Genomic DNA, 24,483 nt, shown 5'->3' with positions numbered 1-24,483 from the left:
CCTCTATTGTTGTGGCAACGGCCTCGAGTGCAAATAATTACATATTTATATAAACATATATAATTAAAAAAAAAAACATCAAATTTATATCGAATTTAAATATTAGCTATATATTTATTTAATTTTTTGTTCGTTTTAAAAAAAAAAAAAATTTCATTAAAAATTCAATTACCTACTATAAATTCAAAACAAAAATTGTAACAAACCTTTTTTATTTATATTTTCAAATTTTTATATTCAAAAAAGTTTATATATTTTATCTACTTCAACTTAATTCTCTTTTTAATTTATAATAAAAGTTTTTTTTTTAAATTTTTTATTCTTCAAAGACATTTTTCAGTCAAAATTTTTATATACATATAACACTACAATTGATATATAAATAATTAGTATTATATATAATTTAAAAATATTTTATAAGCCCATTCTCAAAATAATCATATTCACGAATAAAAATAAGCTAAATTTTAAGTTAATACAAAATGGTTCATCCAAATAAAGATAAAAATATTCGCCTTGAAAGGCACAGTGCAGGAAAAACTCCAGCATATGGTGATTTGACTGTACGCTCTGGAGGGGGGAAATATAATTGGGGTAAGGAACTATAGATATGTTATAGTGTGAAAAACGTATTTCATATGCTACATTGTCACTTTGCTACTTTAAATTTATACATACATATGGAAACATATATAAACACATGCAAACATATATAAACATATGGAAATACTATACTTGTGTACAGGAAACACGACTTCTGAAATCCGTGCCATGGACTCCAAACCCATTGATGAGGGCGATCCCATGTATGACAGCGAGCTTGAGCAAATCAACAAATAAATGGAATAATAAAATATGCTAGGCTTCCATAAAAAAAGGAAAAAATATTCACCATTTTTTTTTTCACCTATCCGTCCATCTGTGCCTTATACATTCCTATCATTTTTTTTGCATAATGACATGAAAAAAAATGTGTATGATTATGTATTTATATGTACCGTTTTATGAAAAGGAACGCGTATAGTACGATCCGACATTGAAAGAACGGCTTATATTTCATCAAAACGTAAACTTGTTTGTCAGTTTGATACAACAAAATAAATAAACTGAAAAGAATAAGCATCATGTGTGTACATGTGAATGCAATTTTATGTAGCACATAATAAAGGAGGTTGAAAGTTGTTTATTTTTTAGCTTGTAAAAATAGTTTTTTTCTACACATTTTGTAACGGTCAAAATATAGAGTCACAACTAGATTCATCTTCATCTGAAGAAGGATTATCATTTATATTTTTAGCAACTTCTTTAAATATTATTGAGGATGCACTATTTTTAGTGACAGGTATTATGACATTTAACAAGGTATATTTTTCTAAATATTGTGATATAACTTTTGATGATTTATAATGAAAAGGAAAACGAATAGTGAAATCTTTGTATGGTGGATTATATTCTACTGGAAAAAGTGGTGATCTAAAAAATGGTACATAAATAAATGGGGATGTATGTGTGGATATTTTATCAAAGAAATTGTGCATGCCTATTTTATGTGACTTTTTTGTCTTACTTTTTGAAAAGAATTTTCAAACATTCATCACTTATGTACATGTTCATAAACTGTCGAATAGGAAAGATATCAATTGAACTTTTCAAACTACGTTGAGCAAAAATAAAAAAGGGAAGTTGAATTTGAATAACACAAATATTATTATCAACTTGTTCGTAGGATAAAAACTCATCATCTAAATCTATATTATAGTCATTCAAAAACGATCTAAAGTTTGTATTGGAACTTTTTTTTCTTTCATTAGTATTTAAAAATGGGGGTTTAAAATCAAAAGCATAAATTGCATTGTCTAGCGGAAACATACGTATGTATGGTATATAAAATTTATTCATTGTTTTATATTTTTCATCAAGTACATTTTTACTAACAAACCACATATCCCATTGTGGTTGTTTTACTGTTAATAATTTTTGTATATCAACCAGTTCATCTTTATTAGTGTTTACATTGTTTTCTTTCTTGTCCCCTTCTTCTACAATTTCAAATTTATGTTGTTGATCATCTTTTATGAACTGATCCTCTGGATAATTACCTGCCCCGAAAAAAAAAAGTCATAATAAATTGTGAGTAATAACCATGATATGAACATGCGTGCATGTAAAAGTGAGCAATTTTCTAAATGAGCTTAAGCTATCATTTTTTAGTAATCCTTTCATGAGATATATATAGAAAGATATATTTTTATTTGTCCCCTTACCTTTATATTTATGATCAGGAAAAAAATACAAGTTTGCACATGTTTCTGTTTTGTATTTATTTTTTATAGCTGCTTGAACTAGTTCAGCTATAATTTTTTTTAAATGAGAATCAGTTTTACTTTGTGTAACAACTTTGGTATTAAGGACAATATCATAAGTCTTGTATTTATTTCCTTTTTTATCTTCTTTAATTTTTTCTTCGCCTATACTTAAAGGTATTCTTAATCCCTCTTGATTATTTAAATCCGGTATTTTTTTAAAATGAAATTCTGAAATTAAGCTAGAAGAACATATATTAAAATAAACTTTTTCTCCATTTTTTTCATATGTCTTTATTACATAACCTTTTTGTGGAGTTATTTTAATTGTTTTTTTATTTTGTATTAAATTGTTTATATTTTCCGAGTTAAATTCGATATTTTTATTTGGCTGTTGAAAATAATATTGGTGAATTTTTTCCATGTTAGGTATTCATTAAGTCTCTATAAGTGTGTACGTATATGTGTCACAATGGACAAACAAAGAACTATATTATATATTCCCTAATTATAAAAAGTATATAAAAAAAATGAATAGAAATAATATGAACTTATTTAATTGGCTATACACTTTATAATGTATAAAACTGATAAGCTTGAGAATTAGTACAATCACAAAAAAGTTATCATAATAATTTGAATAAACTTATCAATCAAACTATTGTATAAGATTATTTATTTTTATACTTTTCTTATGCAAAATATATGATTAATAATGATACCCAAAATGTATTATTACTTAAAAAAATTAAACTTTTTTACGTCTATATAAAACTATATTGTATGTCATATAATAATGTATGGAGAAATATAATAATGTATGGAGAAATATAATAATGTGTGGAGAAATATAATAATGTATGGAGAAATATAATAATGTGTGGAGAAATGTAATAATGTGGGGAAAAATATAATATTTTAATTCATTATTATTATTTTTCTTTACATATACAATTATACATTTTTTTATATTTTGTTAATCTATAATAGTTAAAAAAAATGATAGCATAAAACATAAATATATGGCCTTATTAAAACATTTTAAAAATAATAGTCCATATACTATTTTTCAGTAAAAAAAAAATAAATTATTATGTATGCGAATATGTAGCTTAAATAATGCGCATACAAATGAATGAAGTTATAAATAACGTACTCATATAATGCAAGAAAAAATATATATTTCATATTTGCAACTCCTTTTATAAGTTGATAAAAATATTGTTTTATCTTTTTTTATATTGGATTGGATAGAAATTATATTTTCTCTCTTCATTAGCATTTTTAATATATTTTTTGGTGGGTGTCCTTTTAATAGTTATACCATTTCTTGCTTACATAGATTGCTGACATGACTTTAGGGAGTCGGCGTAATTTTGGCATAGGCTGATATCAGAATGGGACATCATACACTAAGTATAGAGAAGTAAAATAAAATAAAATAAAATTAGTAAACAGATGTGTACATAAATATAAAGAGTGCCGATTAAAATATTGTTTTATTTGATATTACTTGATTGAGTTCATCTCTAAATGTTTTACATTTAAAGTCATTATTTCTTTCCATATTCATAGCTCCAACTTGATTTAGTTGGGCATTATTATTGGCTTGTGATACTTCTAAATGTCTTGGGCCTAAAAGTGAATCAACAGCTCTTTGAGCAACTCCAAAACCAACACCTGATGCCATTCCACTAGCTACAGTTCCCATCATATTTGATATAAACCCTCCTGACTTTTGCTGTGGGTGCATAATATTTCCTCCTGCATAATTTTGGGCACTTGTGTTGTTTCCTCTTCCTAATCCATTTGAAGATGAAGGTTTCAAAAAGGATGACCTCGCGGCTGGCATAAAAAAAATAGGTTGATTTTTGTATTATTTATTTATACTTTTAAAATACTGATTTAAAAAGATAACTATGAAATATATAGCTTGAATTAAAATGTGTTAAGCATATACATACAAAGCAACAAACAAATTACATAGCCATTTATTATTTTGTGAAATATATAAAAATGTAACTTAATACTTACTTAAGCCACCTGAACGGCGTTTTGAAGAACGGCCCATTATGTTTTATAAATTTTAAAATGTGTAAAAACAAAAAAATATTTTCTATGAATATATATTTAACCTTTAAAATTAACGTTAAAAAATGTATATATTTATTATAATTAATATTTTTCTTTATTGTATTTTATAAAAATAAAATTATTTTTTATAATATTAAACAATATATCAATTTTTTTTAAACTTTTTTTTTATTATTATGTAAAAAGGAATGTTGATAAAATTTAAGTGTTTATTGTAGCAGGTGATAAATATTTTTTTTTTTTTTTTTGAAAAACAATTTGCTAAAAAAATATACATAAAACCGAAATAAAAAAATAACGTAAATATTGAATATTTTATATTTTTTGTAGATTTACTTTTACAAATTTTATTAAAATTAATATACAATAAGAAATACATAAAGTTTTTTTATTATTCATTTTATTTTGTTGGTCTATCATTTGTTTTTATTAAATCCTGTATATTAATTAGTATTTATATACTCATATTAAATTTAAAAAAAAATGAATGTAATTTATATTTCTATTATATATTCACATATAGATATAAAGCAGTTAATTATTATTTTTAATCTGGGTATAATGATTTATAAAAAAAGTTTGTCGATGGATAATTTAATCGATTGGGTTTCAAAGTTGAAAATATAAACAGTGATGTTATTATTTGTTGGTATTACGTGTTGTCTTTATCTTTTACATGAACAAACCAATTAAATTAGGCTATATATAAATAAAGATAATAAAATAAAGTTATGCATTTCTTTCTCCTGAGTAATAGACATTAATAAATATGTGAAATTGATTGTCATGAAATATTTTCGGAACTTGTCTAACATTTTGTAATATTTTATTTTAGTAAAAAACGATAAAAAGTTTTAGTGTTATTTATTCATATGGCAATATCATAGAGGGGAGAAAAAAATTATACCATCACACAATATGCATATCCAAACACGTAGATAAATTACGTGCACATATGCCTATGGCACCCCCTTTTCGAATTTTTTTTATAAATAACAAAAAAGAAATACAGAAGAAAAAAAAAGTATAATTTAAAAAGTGTAAACAAAATTTTTAGAAAAATTTAATATTATTATTTAAAAAAAAAAAAAAAAAAACATAAATTAATTAAAATGGCAAATATAATTCAAAATATATATTAAAGTATTTTATTTCTTATGTCTTCTAATTTTCTTAAAATCTCGTCTGGTGTTTTTTCTAAGTCGGATGCAACTTTTCTTTGAACATCAAATGGTAGGCTCGAAAATTGTTCACATAAATCACCATCAATAACATGCTATATAAAAAAGTATAGACAAAATATGTGCATTATAATAAGTAGGTATATAAAAATGTGAGTCAAACTCATGCTTATTTTATGTCATTTTTTATGTCATTTATTATGCCATTTATTATGCTTCTTTTTACCTGAACGGGGTGATAATAAGAACGAAAAAATATGTGCTCTCTTCCGCAAAGAGCATGTTTTTCTGTCCTCAAAATTATTTCCAAATGTTGAGTCAGTTCCAGCTGCATAAAAAAGTAAAAAAAATTATTATTATATTAAAGAGGTACAAAACTGGTTGCTACTTTTCATTTTTTCCTTCTCATTAATGAGTAGGTGAACATTTTTATTAGCTAGCCATTTATTACCTCTTCCTTGTTATCATACGGAATAAAGGCTCCTATGGTTCCCATGATGGTGGAATATATTATGCATTCACTGCTCGCAGGGGATAGTTTGATTTTTTGTAAGGACGTCACGATTTCGCCAATATGAAAACTCATGATGTGTTCCATCTGGGTAGAAGAAATAGGAATAGTAATAGGATGACATGAATAGATGCACATTATATGATGATATATAAGAGAGTTGATTCAAATAATTTATAGTGGTTGATAAGGAAAGATATACTTTATGTTTCAATTCATGTACTTACCTTTCTATTTTTGGTTGAACTACTTATTACTTCTCCACCATACCAGCATTTGTTGGCTATTCCATATTCCTCTTGTTTTGCTTCCTCAGGTACCTTAACAAAACAGGAAAATGACACAATGTTGTAATAAATGTGGTAAAGGAAAAAAAGGTGAGCAAATTGCATGAACAAGACCTACCCTCAGTATGAAAACGGAATCAAACTTGTCTGCAGCCATAATAGTATGGTGATCCAAAATTTCGGAGCATGTTATCCATCGAGGTATAATATCATCAGATATAAGTCGTATAACATTTTGATTCGAATCATAGAAAAATATAAGAACAGATTCTCTGATGTCAGATGCAAAAATTCTATCTCCCGAAACTTTTATTGAAACAATTGCTTCAGGAATATCTTTATATTCACATTTTTTTAACAATTTTTTTTTCCCTAATGCATATATCCTTAATTTATTGCCAACCGATACTATAACTCTACCATTAAATGGACAAAAACAATATGGTTGATCTTCAATAGGTGTAATATGCAACAAATTAAGTTTGTAATTTATATCATATGTATATACTCTTAAAGATGCTGATGGGACAATTCTACTTTTTAATGTCATATTAGTAGTAGTCCCAACTATTAAACAATGTAATGCTTCAAGTTCACAAGCACAAACACTTAAAGCTGCTTCTTCAAGTTCTAATGATACTTTATCTATAACTTGTAAGTTTATTGGGTTAATAATTTTGATACAGGATCCCCATTTCCCTGCACCTGCTTTTGGAGTTCCTATACGATCATATAATAATTCTTCTTCCTCATTATCTGGTTCATCTTGTGGTATCTCATCTTCTTCTTCTTCTTCTTCTCCTTTTCCTTCGAGCTTAATATCACGTAATGCCTTTTGGATTTCTCGTTGGGTATTTTCATCATATGCATTATGGTCTGCTTCAATAACAGCCAACATTTGTATATTTTTAATTCTCTTAATTTCTAGAGAAGTATCATTATCATAAAATAATGAAGGGAATGGTAATGGGACAATTTTTCTTGGTGTAAATGTTAGATGTAAAATATTTTGGCTAAAAACTTCACCAAGTCTATAAAATCGGAAAATTCTTAAACTACTTCCAGATATAGCTACATAACCATCTGAACATTGTTCAGAATAAAAAGATGATGCATATTCTAGTACATCATAATTTAATGGGGAATAAATATATTTCCCTTGATATACATAACATAGATATGTTTTTTCGGACAATACTAAAAGTGCTGGATTTTTATTAACTTGTACATGACAGATTTTAACAGATTTAGCACCTAAATATTTTGAATAATGATTACTCAATGTACCACATATAGGATCTATAACACTCCTTAAAAGTACTCCTGTATTTAATCCGATATTTAAATATAAAATAGTATGTTCTTTTTGATTACCCAACTCTTTCATTTCAGATATACAAATATCTTGAGGTGATGAATTATTAGGTAATATATATGTAGATAGTTGTTTAAAATATTGATCTTTTTCAATTGAAAGTAAACGTACTACATTATCAAGACATCCAACTGCTAAAAAACTAGCTCTTAATTTATTTTGTTGTAATTGTTGTATTGATAAGCATAAAATTTCGACGTTAATATTTTTTCGAAATATTTCCGTTAAAGTATGTGATTCATCAATTTCAAAATAAATTAATTCACCACCACTAAGTGATACTACAATTTGTGATCCATTTGAAGTAGCAGCATTAATTTGTTTATTTTTTGGTGATACCCATTCTTGTACTATCTTACCATTAATATGTCGTATTCCTGTATCATATACTTGTATAAAAGAATTATCATATAATAAATTAATATGTATAGTTGTTACATTAGTTAGAAGTAAACTATCATATACTTCTTCTACAGTTTCTCCAATTTCTAATATTAATGTATTTCCTTCAAAACTTACAATAATATATCCATCATATTCACTTAAGTTATCTTTTTTAATTGTCCAAATATATTTAGGTTTTCCTGGTAATTCATTATTTGCTAGTTCTTCGATACTTAAGCCATGTTGTAGTATTCGTAAAGAGGATCTTGGTCCTCTACCACATAAAGCATATATTTGTGGAAGGCTTGAATTTTTTGCATCTAATATTTTCATATCAATAATTGGTGATAAAGAATATATTTGATCTACTAAATATAAATTTTTTAGTTTTTGTGTTTTAAATGCGATAATTGCATTTTTTCCTGATGGATGATTAGATGTACACATAGATTCATTGGAATCGTTGCCAATGCCAGAGAACTGATAAAAAAAATGATTTCCAAATTCTGCTGCTACAAATAATGCTCCTGATTTTAATACACATATAGAGTTAGCTATAGGTACTGTATCAAAATATTTACAAATAATTTCTTTTACAATACCATCTTCATGATTAACTTCTATTTTATATAAATCACCATATTCAGATTGTATTAAGATAAAAAAGAATGTTTTAATTCTATGTATTGTCCAACAAACAATAGATATATTTTTTTCTTCACCAACTTCTAATCGTCTTGGATATGAGCAATATATATCATCATGATCTATTTTTTTATATACTAAATAATTTTCACAGCAAACAATTAAACCACTAGGTCCTTGTTGACCACCTGGTAAAGGTATTAATAAATGTGCAGTAATATCAATAGGTAATGTATGTTTTTTAATTACATGATTTAATCCGAGATCCATTTCCCAAAAACATAATCCTTTTTTAGGATATTCCATTATTTGTTGATCTTCATTTGGATTAGAAGTTAATTGTATATTTCCATTTGTAACTTCTTTATCTAAAATTTCATAATTTTGTTCGATTGATACAAACATTGGATTTTCAAACCCAACATTCAATCCAACTACAGCATGACAAATAGAATGAGACTTATGAGCTTCTAAAGGACTACTAATAGTTAAATTTTCTTTATTATCTCTATTTAATATATATACAAATTTTTGTTTTTCTATAGCACATAACATTAAAGCTCTACCTTTTGGATCTACAGCAATATACTCACCAGGTATAATCCGTCTAATGCCACTTTTACCATATGTTTCACAATGGACTCTAATAAAATCATTTTTTTCATCATCATATTTTAAAATTACTAATCTTCCTGAGTCACTACCAATTGCTATATAATCTTTATTACTGCCAGTTAAACGGAAAATTTCTAAACTTCGAATTATTCCAAATATATCTTTAGATACGATAACACTCAATTTCCCTTGTTTATCAGCTCTTAATAATTCTAATACTTGACCTTTTGCGACTATTATTTCATGTGCTTTGGGACCTGAGAAATTCCCATACACTGTTCTGGTGATTGCTGTGGGTTTTTGTAAAGTTAGATGATATAATATAGGCATTTTTTACTTTTATTTTTTTAAAATATATGAATATATTCTTTAATATAATTACACTGTTTTTGGAAGTATGGGGGTGACAAATTTTATTTGTTTTTTTATAAAATCTGCCTTGTGTATTGTATCGATATGTACATATATTTATGTATATCTCTTATTATTTTGTATGTATATATGTGAATCCGCATGTGCATATACAATTATTGACTTAGTATTACACATGCTGGACAAGGGGAATAATTATACTTTTCCCCACCCCCTATATCTGTTATTAAATTAAAATATTTCTAACAACTATACAATTAAAATTCGAAAAAAAAGTATTACATTACTAGTTTTTTTTAATCATCATTTATATATAAGTATGCTATTTATTTCACTTTTTATTTTCATGGGTATTATTTGCATAAATGGCTAGTTGTTCATAAATATATATCCATATATAAAATCATTTTATTCTATTTTGGCTATATATATTAAAATGTTTATAATTTACGTTTATGTTGGCTACTTTTTGTAAATTTTCTTCTTTTTTGTGTTTATCCTAGTTGTGTTAAAAAAATATTTCTATCTCTTTAGTCTGCTTATATTGATTATCATTTAGCTTGCTATGTTTGTTGATAAAAACAAAAATGTATGGTGTATAATTCCAATTTTTATATGATTGATATTTGACAAATAGCTTTGATTTGATTATGGGATAATATCATTGAAATTGTTATTGTGTTATTAGAAAGTTATGTACATATGTAGATATATTCTTCACTTTTTTTTGTTTACTTTTTCAAACATACATATAATAGGTTTGTTTTTGTTTGAAAATAAAATATATAGTTTTTATTAAAAATCTGTGAGGGGAAATATTATTATTTAAAATAAAGGTTAAAAAATGCCCTCTTTTTTTCGTTTTTTCTTACTATTTTTAGATTAAAAAAAAAAATAATATTATATAAATTAGTATATATGTAAATAAATATTTATTTATATATCATTTTAATATAGCCCAATTATTTATCATTGTTATTTTTTTATTGTTTGAAAACAAATGGTATATAAAAATGTAGGCATAATTTTTTTATATCATTTTTTCATGTTGCTAAGAGGTATTATATAATAATATATGGGTGATATATGCTACAGTATATTTTATATATAATATTTTCACCCTGAATTAGATAAAATAATTTACATAATTTAGTAGGCATATACATATAATTTATTATAATTGCATTTATTTTTCTTTTATATATATATACTTATTTTATGAATACAATTTTTCGCAGAAAAAAAAGATTGTTTTATATTGTATTTCTTTTATTTAATTTTTCTTAAGCCCTAATTTTTATTTATAGCCAAAACATATTTAATAACAGAAAAGCAATCCCTTAGGGGTGTAGAAAAAAATGCTGTGAAAATTGGTCAACATTTTATGACCATACTAATAACCTAAAATTTTTCATAATATTATATCCAAAAGTTTAACAAGCTTGCTTATATAAATATAAATAGAATAAAAAGAAAATTATTTTACTTATACATGAAATGTAATACTAAAATATTATTATTGAATGTTTGATAAAATATGGAAATAAAAGGGAGGGTGTTCATCGGTCTATAGTTATCACTCTATGGATGTTTCAACAAATGGATCTGCATATGTGTACATGTGTTTTTTTTAAATTATTCGGAAAATTGACAAATATGATAAATAAATAAATAAAAATGCAATAACATAATAATAGACATTTATTTAAAAAATTCTGATATAAATATAGAATTGGGTATTTCCCATTTAATTAAGGGAATGCAAAAAAGTGAATATAAAATTGTCACAATTTTATAGGGATATAATAAAGGATAGTCTAATTTTTCTTTTAACAATATGACTATATATAGAGAATAATGTATTTATTTATTTGGCAATTTCCCATTTTATGGAGCATAAAAAAGTATATAATTTTGTTTGCATGTTTAATTAGGATTATTAAAAAAATGTTAGGTAGTGTATATACAGCCATTTTTTATGTTTTTTTGTTTATTGCTTATCATTCTATTTATTTACGAAAAATATTTGCAACATTCAATGGTGGCTAACATACATGGGTTTTCTAAACAACTGTATGCATATGATTTGATATTTTGTGTTATCCATTTTTACTTTTATTTTATGCAATTGTGGCGTCTTTTTATTAATACATCAACAAAATATATTTGTATATATATCCCTAATATATGGAAGTATAAAATGTTTTTTTATGTCAATTTTTGAAATATTTAAATAATAGTCGAAATGGTGATTTTACAACATATATTGTTTTATTTCATGTTTTTATTGGCTTTGATTATATATGATAAGGAATATGTTTTTTTTGTAAACTCTTTGAGTAATGATAAAAATAAAAATCTTAATACTTTAAATGCAAATAATGATGAGGACAATTTTAGTGGCACGTTTTCATTTTCTGATGAGCTGGTAAATTCCATTTCAAAGACCTTGAAAAGGGTTCCTCTTGGAGGTTAGATTAAAATGGCTATTCATAATGTTAGCATATTTTTATCTGAGTCTCAACTTATTTAATTAAACAAAATGGTGTGTAGTAATCATATTCTTGGACTTTTCCTTTTGCCAAACTTTGCAGTGCTGAAGAAAAAAGTAACAATAGAACTTGATAAAGTTGCAAAAGATCTTAATTTGCCAAATCCTGATGAAGAAACATGTGACATTAATTATTCAGAATTATGCCCAGAAGGATGGATAAATTTTGGGGATGGAAAAAATTGTTTAAGTCCAAGTAATTATATTGGATCATGTGAAAAAAAAGTATCGTTTGAAAATAGTACAGCTATTAGTAAATATGAGTTTTCATTAAAATGTAATGTATCATGGCCTTGTATAGGAAAATGTGTTGAAGACTTTACAAAAGAATGTCCTGAAAATTGGATTTTAAAAAAAAAGAATATTTGCTATGCTCCTAAAGATTATAAAGATATATGTGTAAAAGAAAAAAGTTTTATTAATTTTTCTAAGTCTGAAAAAAAAATATGGGGAGATATATGTAATGTTAATTGGCCTTGTTATGAAAAAAATTATAATTTATTATGTCCATTAAATTGGGAAAAAAGTCCAGACAATAAAAGTTGTATAGGACCTGAATCTTATATAGGTCCATGTAAAAATATTTTATATTTAAATAATTTAAATAAAAATGAAAAAATATTATTAAAAAATAAATGTAATATTGAATGGCCAATTAATCAAAATGATGAACAAAATTTTGATTCATTTTTATGTCCAACAGGATGGAAATTATCACAAGTAAATAATTCAATTTGTATTGCCCCTAAAGAATATGAAGGTCCATGTGATAAACAAATTTCTTTATCTATGTTTAGTAAAGAAGAGAAATATAATTTTTCGAAAAATTGTCTTGTTCATTGGCCATATATACAAAGTACGAAAAAAAAAAATAGTAACCAAAATTTTAAATTACCATGTCCTGATAATTGGAATTTGGTGAATGAAAAAGAAAATATTTGTAGTGCCCCAAAAGATTATACAGGACCATGTCATAATATTGTCTCTTTTAAAAGTTATACTAAAGACATGAAAGAAGCTTGGGCATATGCCTGCAAAGTCAATTTTTCATATGGTAATCTACAATATGAGGAAAGTCAAAAAGGGAGAAAAAATCAAAAAATATATGGAATAAATAATAGTAACAATAGTATAAATATCCCATCAATTAATAATGGGCCTTTTGGTCCTTCAGGATCTATATATGAAGGACTAATTTTAGATGCAGATAATGGAATTGAATATGCTAAAAATGATATTAACAAATCAAAAAATAATATTATTGTACAAGACTTTGACAATATCGATAGTGAAAATTTTATTATTACAGATGAAAAAATTAAAGATCTTATATTATTAAAAGAATCAACTGAAAATGAAAATTTGAAACAAACTATTGATGAAACAATAAAACAGCTAAGAAAAAAATATACTCTTTATGGGGAACTAAAATAAATGAAGAACCAAAACTTAGTACCCACGTTGTAGTATAACCTATGATATGTCTTTTGTATGAATAGATATAGATTAATTAATCACCTTATAAATAAATTCGCATAAAACTCCCATTTATATGTTGTGAAAATAGTTATATTGTAATAAATAAACTGCAAATTTTCAATAAGATTTTCTTATATTTGAACAAGTATTAAAGATATGTTAATTTTATGCATGCAACTGAGCATTTAAAGGGGTATTGAAATGGTAGTTGGCTTTGTAAAATAAGTGTGATAAAAATTTTATCAAATACTCCTTTATAATTGGCTTTAAAAATATGATGTAGTTAAGTTATATCACTATACAATGTGACTAGATGTAATTTTTTTTCTCGTTATCCAAAAATTGGGGTATGTTGAATTGTTTTCTTGCTTTTGAGAGAGCATATATATATCCAAATTTGTGAGTAAATTGACTTAAATTTTCACACGTTTTTTTAACTTTTTTTAGACTATTAAATTTATTCATTTGTATTTTAAGTTTTTGTGTCACCATTGCACATAAAGGTGTGCATCTTATGAGAAAGTTTCCTCGAATTATTTCATATTTATTATTTTTCGTTGTTTATGTTTTTTTTTTTTTTTTTTTTTTTTTGAAAATGTTATGAACAAAATTTTGTTATAATATTTGCATAGGGTTTTTTTCGGCTTTCTTGCAACTTGTGCCAATGTTTAGTTTAAATAAAATGGAAAATTCACATTGCATATGCATATAAATATATATGATATAGTATAATAGCTAAATTCTAGGCTTGGTGAATAAAAAAAATATTTATAATTGAGCTTACAAAATTATGGAATATTTTAGGGCAATTGAAAATTGTTCTTAATTATATTAACAGGAATGTATTTTTTTTGTGATAAAAAAAAGTGTTTCATAAGGGGTTCAATTTTATGTTTAAGTAAAATTTGACAATATAAGATTAATGGGGGGAATATATTAACAATTTTTTTTTATCAAAGGTTTAGGAGAGTTACAAATTATTTCATCTCCTAGAAATTTTTATTAAAAAAAATTGAAGAAAACAAAAAAAATAATCAAGGGATACGAAAATGTGGTGACAATCCAAGGAAGTACTTAAATGGTGTAATCAATTTTGGTGATATGTAATTTATTTTTTTTATTTTTTACGACTTTATTATGTAGTAATATAAATTGTGGGCCGAATTTTACACAACATATTTGCGTATGTACATATAAAAAAGTATATGTTATACATATATTTACACACACAGTTATGAGCATTTGCATATGGTGATATAATCATCCACACATTTACAAGTACATGTATATTCTGTAGAACATTTTATATATTTCAATTGAAAAATATGAAAAATGTTTCACATTTTTATAAATACATAATAGTTATTCTTATATGCATTTTAGCTAGTATAAAATGTAATAAGATCCAAAAACCAGGATATAGTAATATACAAAATAAATTATATGGGAATTATAATAATGAAAGCCAAGAATATAAATATAAAAAAGTAATCCCAAATAAATTATTTTATCTAGAAAATACAAATAAATTAAAAGAAATATGGGATAAAGTTAAAAATGGTTATGCACGTGACCCTAAAAATGGGAGTGAGAAAAATATAAAGACAGACTCAGAATTTCGTTCCTCTAAAAGTCCCATACAAAATGATACAGGTGACAATAATGAAATAATTAATAATGTCATAATAAATAATAGTACAATAATTGATCAAAATGGATTATCGAATTTACTGAAACGTAATAACTTAACTACTATTAGTCATAAAGACATTAATAAAATAATAAAAATTATCAATGAATATTATATTCAAACTAATCATATTTTCTCTAATGTTTTAAAATATGAAATAAAAAATGAAAATGATAAAAAAACACTAATAATATATGTCAATGAATTGATACTTGATAAAGACTGCATAAAAGTTAATGTTTATAAAGAGGGTGAAAAAAGGGATGAAACCAAAAGTGTACAAAAAGAAGATGAACATGCCACTGAAAAAACGGAAAAAGAGGAATTGTCAAAAAAGGAAACATCAAATGATAAACTACCCATAAATTTGCCAAATACAAAAGAAGAAAACGTAAATAATGTAAAAGAAATAATTTTTGAGCGTGAAAATGTCTTGAGTAAGGATGTACTACAATATGAGCTAAGTGTAAAAAAAAAAAAATATAGTGATCGGATAAAAAAAATGTTTGAAAAAAAAATGAATATAAAAGAAAGCTCGATTTTTGTTTGGGATGAAAAAATGTATGACTTGTTAATAAAATCTAACTTATTCAAATATATACATGTTAGATTAGCATTTGACAAAAGTATCAATAAGCATATATTAGAAATAGACGTAGTTGAAAATAAAAACATGATATTTATTCCAAGTATATCAAAAAGTTTTAATTCGATATTTGAATTTTGTATAAATTTAACATTTTCCTATTTACACAGTTTAAATTTTTCTGACAAGTTCAGAATAAAATTTTTTCAAAATTTAAATTACAAAAATAATAAACATAATTATGATATAATTTTTGTTAATGATACAATAGAGATAGAAAAACTAAAAAAGAATTTTCCATCCTATTCAATTTATGGTTTTAATACAAATAGAGTTTACAAAAAAGAACTTAATAATTCATTTTTAAATGATTTTATAAATATTATTAACAAGCAATGTAAAAAAAAAAATGAAGAAAATAGTGAGCAAAAGAATTCCACCAAAGAACAACGACGTTTCAAAGGTTTTATACAAACAAAAGATATTTATAATTATTTGAATACAAATAAGTTTTTCATTTTTTATATTAAAAAAATTCATAATACAATTTTTGAATTAAAAGTAAAAATAAAAAAAAATGTATTACATAACTTTTTATGTTTTTTGAAAACACCTGATAATACGGTAGCTAGCCAAAGTTCGCTATCTTCTGGAGATACAAAAGTTCGAAATAATTCCCAAATTAGTAGAATGGCTCAAAAGTTTTTAAATTCTAAATATAATTATTTTATAAAAAGAAAAACAAATGATGTCTTACTTAATAAATTATATAATATTTATGGATCCACATTTAAATGCTCACTTTCTTTAAATGCATGTTCTTCAAATATATTTGAAAAGACAAAATTTTTAAATACTTTTTTTAATTTAAAAAATAAAATTGATTTGATTTTTTACTTTAATACAAACAAAAATTTTTCTGTAGACAGTTTTGCAAATATATCTTTGGATGAAGATGGAAAGAATACAAGCAAAAGCATTAATACGAAAAATTTTTATTCTTATTTATTATCCTATTTTAAAGATATTAATAAAGGAAAATATTATAACATAGACAAAATAAATAATATACATTTGAATTACACATTTTATTTTAATAAAAATTATAAAATACCAATATCTAAATATGTTTTAAATCTCAAAAATGTATTTAAAAAAAAAAAATTGAACAACCAAATTGATGGGATAGAAAAAGAGGAAAAGAACACACAACAGATTATTCAAAACAATATGCTCAACAAAGTAAAGTTAGGAGGATTTTTCCCTTGGAATTTTATTAACCTAAATATAAACGATATACAATTATTAATAAATTTAGAATTTTCCATAACAAAAAATTTATGGAATTATAAAGGAATAAATCTTTCCAATAATAATAGCAAATGGTTTGAAAAAAAACTTGCTGATATTCCCTATGCTATATTTAATGAGCTATTTAATATGAGCAATGAGCAAAATACACACAACAATTTGGATTTTTTTAAGGAGAATATTGAAAAAATAGAAATATATAAGAATGATTTATCCGATAGTCGTAATTACAACATACATAATGTAAATATAAATGATGCCACAAATGATTATTTAAATAAAATGAACTGTTCAGTAAATTATAAATTAGTATTCCCTATACTTTTTAATAATTATTTTTTAAATTTAATGAATATGAAGTTATATTTATTTCTTAATTATAATTTATTTGACAAACCACAAATAAATCGTAACATATCTATAGCTAATAATAAAAACAAAAATACGATTACTTCAAATTTTCTAAAGTTAAATTATTTAAAAAAAAAACAAAAAAAAAAACAAATTCCATCATATGGATTTGGTATTATATTTTCAAATATTAATGTTTTTTTGAATTTTAGAATTAATTCTAAAAATATGTTACCTTCTTTAGTAATGCAATTAAATCAAGATACATCCAAATTTAAATATTTGCTCTAACCTTTAAAATGTCTTCTTTTCAAAAGAAATCGAAATTGAACAGTTGAGAAAAAACCAGTACCTTCTTAACTGTAAAATCTCCAAATAAATGTGTTTTATTATTTTTATTTTTTTCTCTTTTGTTTTTATTCTATATTTGTGCCCCCTATTTTTATCAATTTTGTTTTTTATTTTTTTTTAACCTTTTGGAACTTATACTAAACACACACTGTCTTGTGACATTGATTTTTTTATACACCTTTTTTTTATAAAAAAATATAAAATTGTAAAAACCTATACATAAAAAAATGAAATAATATCACATGATTAAACTTGTTTACTTATTTTATTATCATGAACACCGAACAAAATATAGAGAATAATTTTCAAATTAAAATCCATTCTCTTTATGTTATTATATATTTATAAAAAAAAATATGGCACCTGACAATAACCCCATTATATTTTATATGCATATTATTTATAAACAATAAATTAAACAATTTCGGGATTATAAAAAAAAAGGAAACAACTACTTTTTATAATTTTTCATTTAATATATAAATCATATGTATTTATAATAATTTTTTTTTAAAATAAATTTTTTTATGTTTCTATATTTTGTTATATTGTTTAATTTTTTGTTAGCCAATGCATGGAAGGAACAATAATAAAAAACCTTGAATGAAATATTATTTTTTTTAAATAATTAAATTTGGTGTTAAACATTTTTAAGTAACAAGGGCTAACTGTGGCTATATCAAATATGTAAACTTTTGATGTAGGAGTAGTCATTTTTACTTTACCTTATATATTATGGATTCATATATGCATGACTACAGGATATGGCATATAAATATGTATAACTAGATTTGACAAGAACCAACATAAAATGTATAATCAACCTCTCTCCTAATGTTGATCCTTATGTAGTACCTCATTTTTTACATGCCTATTATTTTAATATTTACAATTTTTATGTAAAACATATAATTCTCATATTTACATATAGATACCGCTTATTTATTTATATGCCAAATAAGGGAAGGTATTCTTTGGCTGAAATAGGAAGGAATAGATATGTACCTCCTAAATATTACCGTTATATATATAGAGAAAAAAAAAATACTATATAGATAAGGCAGGTTGAAAGATATAGAAAATGATAAGCTCATTGGATGTAGTACACGAATTACTAACGACAATATATTGGAAAATATTTTCAAGGAAAAGAAATGAAATTGTTAAATATGATATTTTATTATTTATAGATGATTACTACTACTTTGATGTTTTAAATCAAGTAAGTAGAGATATAAATGAACTAGATAATAAATGCAAAATAATTGAAGATGACAACTTTAATGAAATATTTACAAACTTTTGTAAGGATAGAAATTATATTATAATTAATAAAATATATTCAAATGATAATGAAAAGAGAATAGATTTTCTTCATGAAATATGTTCAGATTTGCTATGTCTTATATATGAGGATATCAAAAATAATAAAAACAAGAATGAAACAAAAAGGAGAACTATATCAAAATGTGTAAATAATAAATGTAAAAAAAGTACATGCTTAGAAGGAATAAATAAAAATTTAATAGAAATATCTAATCTAATTAATTATGTAAATAAGTCAAATAATTATATAAATAAAAATGATATTAAAAATATTTTGGATTTAAAAAAGATGGTATTTAAAAATGATGATGTAATAATAACGAGTAAAATAAATAAAGAGAAGGAAAATATATTAACACAAATATTAGAAAAATATAATAATGAATATGAATTACGATATTATTATTTATTTTTAAATAATATGCTAACAATACAAACAATGTTTACTTCCCCTCTTGTTAATATATATTCGAATGAGATTAAAAATATAATTAAAAAAATAATTGAAATAAAAAATGATATATATATACCTATAACTATTTATGATATTTTATCGTTTCAATATGAGCAAATTATATTTAATAAAAGTTCATATGCTAATTTAATTACACCTGTAAAAAAAATTAAAATAGTAGACGATGTTATTGAAAGAGGAGGAATACCTACAGAGTTTACTAAGAAGGAAATTATCAAAGACCTTGTCAACGCAAATATAGCACTAAAAGAAAAATATAGCAAATCTAGAAAACAAAGCGAGACTGTTTTTTCCAATAAATATAGAGTCAATAATTACTATAATTCACGACGCTATTAATTTTTTTTTTCAAAAAAAATTATATATATTTGCTAATTGCAAAATAGTATGAGCATTGAATGGGGACATATTTAATTTCCATTTAAGCGATATTTTTTTATATTTAAAAAAGGTCACCGTAAATATATATGTGTGTATTTCTATATATACTATTTTTATCGTATTTTTTTTTGCATAACATTTTTTATTTCACGATTAAAAATGTGCTATTAAGCACTATCTCAACTAGCTAAATATGATTATTAAAAAAAAAAAAAATTAGAAAAATCGTGCCTTAAATATTTTTACACTTTTTGCATACGGTCTAAATGCTAATGTACTTTTATTAGCATTATAGTTCGCGCGATATTTTATAATAATTTAGGATATGAAAAAAAAATTAAGAATATGCACACACTTTTATATATTTATCTATCTACGTTCCTTAATCACGGTGTGTCTTTTTTATATATGAGACTCATAAATAGCAATATTACAAGGTATTTATAATTTAATTTTAATTTTTTTTTTTTAAAATTAAATAATACTTTATGTGTGAATCAAAAGAAATACAGCGATAATATTGACAAAAAAAAAATTTATTTATTATATTTTTTTTATATTTCAATAAAAATATTTATATAAATATAATTTAATAAGACTATTTTCATTTCTATATTATAATAATTTTTTTATTACTTTTAATTATTTTTTAACTTATATATTTTTTCACATTTTTTTGATTCTATAATTTTTTTTTATTTATGCTTTTTCCATATTATTGGTTTTACAATATCATGATTAAAAAGAATATCTAAAACATAAGTGGAATTCACTTTGTTTGTGTTGTTGTTGTTGTTTTAAGTGCTCATAATATAAGCACAGACAGCTATATGCGCTTAGCTATACACAATAAAATTTATATATATAATATACGTGCCATACATTTTCTGAATAAGCAATATATACAAAATGTCTCAAAGATATTTAGTGCTTCTTCATTGCGTTTTTCTTCTCTTGAGTGTGTTTAAAACCGATTGCTATTCATTACAATCTCGTAGCAATTCGAAAGCAAAGCATTCTCAAAATAATGGTGTTGTACAAGGAAAAATAGGAGTTTTAAGAAACATAGGAAAAAGAGATCATAGAGCAAATAGTGCTTTCTTAAAGGTACATGATGAAGAAAATACTGATTTTTATAACCTCAAATTACATGAAAAGAATTTTAGATGGAGTTTACCTTTAGCTTTAGGATCCGAAAAATCAGTCGTTGATTTAGTTTTAACACTTGGCAATTCCTCTACTGCATTCTATTGCCATGATGAAACAAAACCCTCTCCAGAAACTGAAACATTAGGATATGATTTATCACAATCCAAAGATTTAAAATATGTTGATTGCAAAAGTGAACAATGTACTGAAGTTTTAGGAAGTAATGAATGTTTAGTTTTAGATGAATATTTTAAACAATTAAAAGGATACGCTTTAAGAAAAAAAAATTGTAAAAGCAAATTTTGCGATTATGTAAATAGCATGAACTTTTTAAGTATGAGCGATCCAGCAGTTGATAGAAATGCATCTGTATGTCCATTTGATCAAAAAATTGATAGCGACCAAATTAAAGGATTTTATTTTAATGATTCCTTTTTAATTAATGAAAGCACAAAAATAACATATGATTATTTTGGATGTATAACAGAAAACACAAATTTAAATCTTAATGCAGATACATCTGGTGTTATTGGATTAGCTAATGATCATGATTCTACTAAGAAATATTCATCTATTTTAAACTCTTTCGTTTCAAACTCTGGCTCAAAAAAAAATGTATTTGGTTTATGTTTAATTGAAGGAGGTGGATTTGTTTCTTTTGGTGGATATGACAAAGTAGCTTTAGGCCCTGTTCCCCCTGTTAAAGAAGAAGCAGGCACAGTTTTAGATGATAGTGATTATGATGATTCAGACTTGACATATAAAAATACATTATTATCTGTCGATGAATCAGATGGTTTCCTTTGGGTACCTTATGCTGAATCTGAAAAGGGAGCATACAAAATAAAAATTCCAAAAATCAATTTGAATGCCACTGGTGATAATTCAGAACATGAAGTTAATAAAGATTTTACTCTTGATACATGTAAGTTATATATTTCATATAGAAATCTATGAGTTTGATGAAAGGGATAAAGACACATTGAAAAGTGTAGTTTTCCTTTTTCATTTTGCATTCCCCCTATATATGCTTATAACACATTTATACTTCTTTTCCTTTATAGATGACTATTTTCTATCATTGCCAAAAGAAGCATCAACTAAACTTACAGAACAAATCAATAAAATATGTAAAGGTTTAGGTGAAAAATGTAAATATGATGCCGACTCTGCATCATTCCAAATGGGAAGCGAACAAATAGGCTCTTTCCCATCCATAGAATTCATTTTTGGGTAATAAAAAAGGGCAATTTACAAAATTTATAAAATATATTAATAAAGAAGTAGATATTTCATTTTTTTTTATCTATATTTGTTCATCATTATTATCACGTTTCATTTTTTAGTGAACACAAAGTGATAGTCCCCCCACAAGAATACATAATAGACAACGGGTAAGTTTTGGCTAGCCAAAATGGATAAGCAAACATACATAAGTAAGTAACTAATTAAATACAATTTCTCACCGACATTTTTCTCACCCCTTTTTCAGAAAAAACCATTACAAAGTTTTAGTAAAACACGCTGAAGGCGTTGAAAAACTTGGAGTTCCATTTTTCTTAAGCAAATATATAGTATTTGACAACGAACAAAAAAAATTAGGTAATACACACATGCATATGTAAATATATTTATATATATATAATGATGGTGTTATTTATAAAATATATTGAACTTGTGTATGTTTAGTAGAAAAGAATAAGTATGCAAACATTTATTTTCCTATATAATTTTAAAATTTCAGGTATTGCACAATCTAAATGTCACACCACCAACGCATATGCACCCGTCGCTTCTCCTCCTATAAAACCAGAAGTACCTAAAGTACCAGGAGGAGATAAAGAACCAGGTGAAGTTGTTATAGTACCAGAAGTACCTAAAGTACCAGGTGAAGTTGTAGTACCAGAGGTAAGTATAAAAATGAAATTATACATACATAAATTAAGTTTATGCACATTACAAGTATACATAATTTATTATTATTTTTTTGTAGGATGGCCAAGATAAAGGTTTTTATGAAAACAATAAAACCGCCATTTTAGCAGTTTCTGGTGTTGCTATTTCAGGATCTATTATTGGAAGTATTTTTTATCTTTTATAAATTAAATATAATTGAAAATTTTTATGATTAAGATTATTTAATCAGCACTTTCTATTCAAAAAAAAACAAAAAAAAATATATATATATCTATTTAAGTGTGTAAAAGTGTGTACATAATAAAAAAATAAAATCCCATGGAGAATATCGTAATGGATATATAAAATCATAAAATGGTAATGCTCATAAAATATGGAACAATTTTAGTTTTTTAAAATTTATATTTTCAAACTTTTCAACTATACACACATTCTTTTTATTATTTTTCAGGTCATAGTATAAAAATGAAAGAAGTTAAAGACCTGTGAATTATACTAGCATTACTTTGGATAATAGAAAATATTTATCTGAACTTGATATGATGAAATATTAACAAAGCTAGTTACATAAAATATAAATTTATGTCGTGCTTGAATAGTTTATATGATTACACTTATATATCCATTTTTATTTATTTACTTTTTTGGGGACAAATTTATAAAATATATCGTTTTTTTTTTTTTAATTTATACTAATAACAATATTAATTACAAAACTGAAATGAAATTAAAGAAGCTTAAATTCATAGAAAACATTCAAAGTTTTTTTTTTTTTAAACATTTAAGTCCGTTCTAAAATACGGATATATATATAAATGTGTATATGATACGGAATATTTTGAGTATTGAAAAAAATGTATAATATTTATAATTATATGTTATACACAAATAATTCCCTTTTTATGGATCTTTATTTTTAAATATAATTTTTTTTTAATTATAAAAAGGTCATTTTTTTTACACAAAAAATAATATACAATTTAAGCAAATATGAAAATGTATCCCTAAAACTGCCAAGCTTGTTATAAATACAATTTTTATATATTTTGCATTTCATCTCTTTAAAGAGGTTCAAGCATATGCAGTAAAAATAAAAAAGGGAAACCATATTTACTTCGACTATGCTCGTTTAGTTGGCATTTTTTAAAT

The 24,483-nt window shown here is 24.1% G+C and overlaps 8 protein-coding genes across 8 annotated transcripts; 5 read left to right on the top strand and 3 right to left on the bottom strand.

Annotated features, from left to right (window-relative positions):
• Positions 1 to 482: 482 nt before the first annotated feature.
• On the top strand, positions 483 to 840 carry PVVCY_1405180 (conserved Plasmodium protein, unknown function; the record flags this gene model as incomplete). Its single annotated transcript, XM_008624514.1, has 2 exons — positions 483 to 594; positions 746 to 840. 2 exons carry the CDS (start codon positions 483 to 485, stop codon positions 838 to 840), a joined length of 207 nt encoding a protein of 68 aa, XP_008622736.1.
• Positions 841 to 1,232: 392 nt separating this feature from the next.
• PVVCY_1405170 (PIH1 domain-containing protein, putative) lies at positions 1,233 to 2,727 on the bottom strand (the record flags this gene model as incomplete). The annotated part of the gene is made up of 3 exons (XM_008624515.1): positions 1,233 to 1,473; positions 1,568 to 2,099; positions 2,265 to 2,727. The coding sequence occupies 3 exons, from the start codon at positions 2,725 to 2,727 to the stop codon at positions 1,233 to 1,235; spliced, it is 1,236 nt and encodes a 411-aa protein (XP_008622737.1).
• Positions 2,728 to 3,637: 910 nt separating this feature from the next.
• PVVCY_1405160 (conserved Plasmodium protein, unknown function) lies at positions 3,638 to 4,374 on the bottom strand (the record flags this gene model as incomplete). The annotated part of the gene is made up of 3 exons (XM_008624516.2): positions 3,638 to 3,715; positions 3,817 to 4,148; positions 4,338 to 4,374. The coding sequence occupies 3 exons, from the start codon at positions 4,372 to 4,374 to the stop codon at positions 3,638 to 3,640; spliced, it is 447 nt and encodes a 148-aa protein (XP_008622738.2).
• Positions 4,375 to 5,535: 1,161 nt separating this feature from the next.
• On the bottom strand, positions 5,536 to 9,725 carry PVVCY_1405150 (splicing factor 3B subunit 3, putative; the record flags this gene model as incomplete). Its single annotated transcript, XM_008624517.1, has 5 exons — positions 5,536 to 5,673; positions 5,805 to 5,906; positions 6,030 to 6,176; positions 6,317 to 6,409; positions 6,495 to 9,725. 5 exons carry the CDS (start codon positions 9,723 to 9,725, stop codon positions 5,536 to 5,538), a joined length of 3,711 nt encoding a protein of 1,236 aa, XP_008622739.1.
• A 2,287-nt stretch (positions 9,726 to 12,012) lies between these two features.
• PVVCY_1405140 (CPW-WPC family protein) lies at positions 12,013 to 13,752 on the top strand (the record flags this gene model as incomplete). Its single annotated transcript, XM_008624518.1, has 2 exons — positions 12,013 to 12,238; positions 12,362 to 13,752. 2 exons carry the CDS (start codon positions 12,013 to 12,015, stop codon positions 13,750 to 13,752), a joined length of 1,617 nt encoding a protein of 538 aa, XP_008622740.1.
• Positions 13,753 to 15,122: 1,370 nt separating this feature from the next.
• Positions 15,123 to 18,026, top strand: PVVCY_1405130 (protein TOC75, putative; the record flags this gene model as incomplete). Its single annotated transcript, XM_008624519.1, has 1 exon — positions 15,123 to 18,026. One exon carries the CDS (start codon positions 15,123 to 15,125, stop codon positions 18,024 to 18,026), a length of 2,904 nt encoding a protein of 967 aa, XP_008622741.1.
• Positions 18,027 to 19,167: 1,141 nt separating this feature from the next.
• PVVCY_1405120 (conserved Plasmodium protein, unknown function) lies at positions 19,168 to 20,226 on the top strand (the record flags this gene model as incomplete). Its single annotated transcript, XM_008624520.1, has 1 exon — positions 19,168 to 20,226. One exon carries the CDS (start codon positions 19,168 to 19,170, stop codon positions 20,224 to 20,226), a length of 1,059 nt encoding a protein of 352 aa, XP_008622742.1.
• Positions 20,227 to 21,177: 951 nt separating this feature from the next.
• PVVCY_1405110 (aspartyl protease, putative) lies at positions 21,178 to 23,518 on the top strand (the record flags this gene model as incomplete). The annotated part of the gene is made up of 6 exons (XM_008624521.1): positions 21,178 to 22,342; positions 22,482 to 22,650; positions 22,764 to 22,811; positions 22,910 to 23,019; positions 23,162 to 23,325; positions 23,411 to 23,518. 6 exons carry the CDS (start codon positions 21,178 to 21,180, stop codon positions 23,516 to 23,518), a joined length of 1,764 nt encoding a protein of 587 aa, XP_008622743.1.
• Between the last annotated feature and the right edge of the window lie 965 nt (positions 23,519 to 24,483).

Source organism: Plasmodium vinckei (assembly GCF_900681995.1).
Source record: "Plasmodium vinckei vinckei genome assembly, chromosome: PVVCY_14".
Taxonomy (NCBI): domain Eukaryota; phylum Apicomplexa; class Aconoidasida; order Haemosporida; family Plasmodiidae; genus Plasmodium; species Plasmodium vinckei.
Note: the sequence above shows the minus strand (reverse complement) of the source record. Positions and strands in the feature narration are given on the sequence as shown.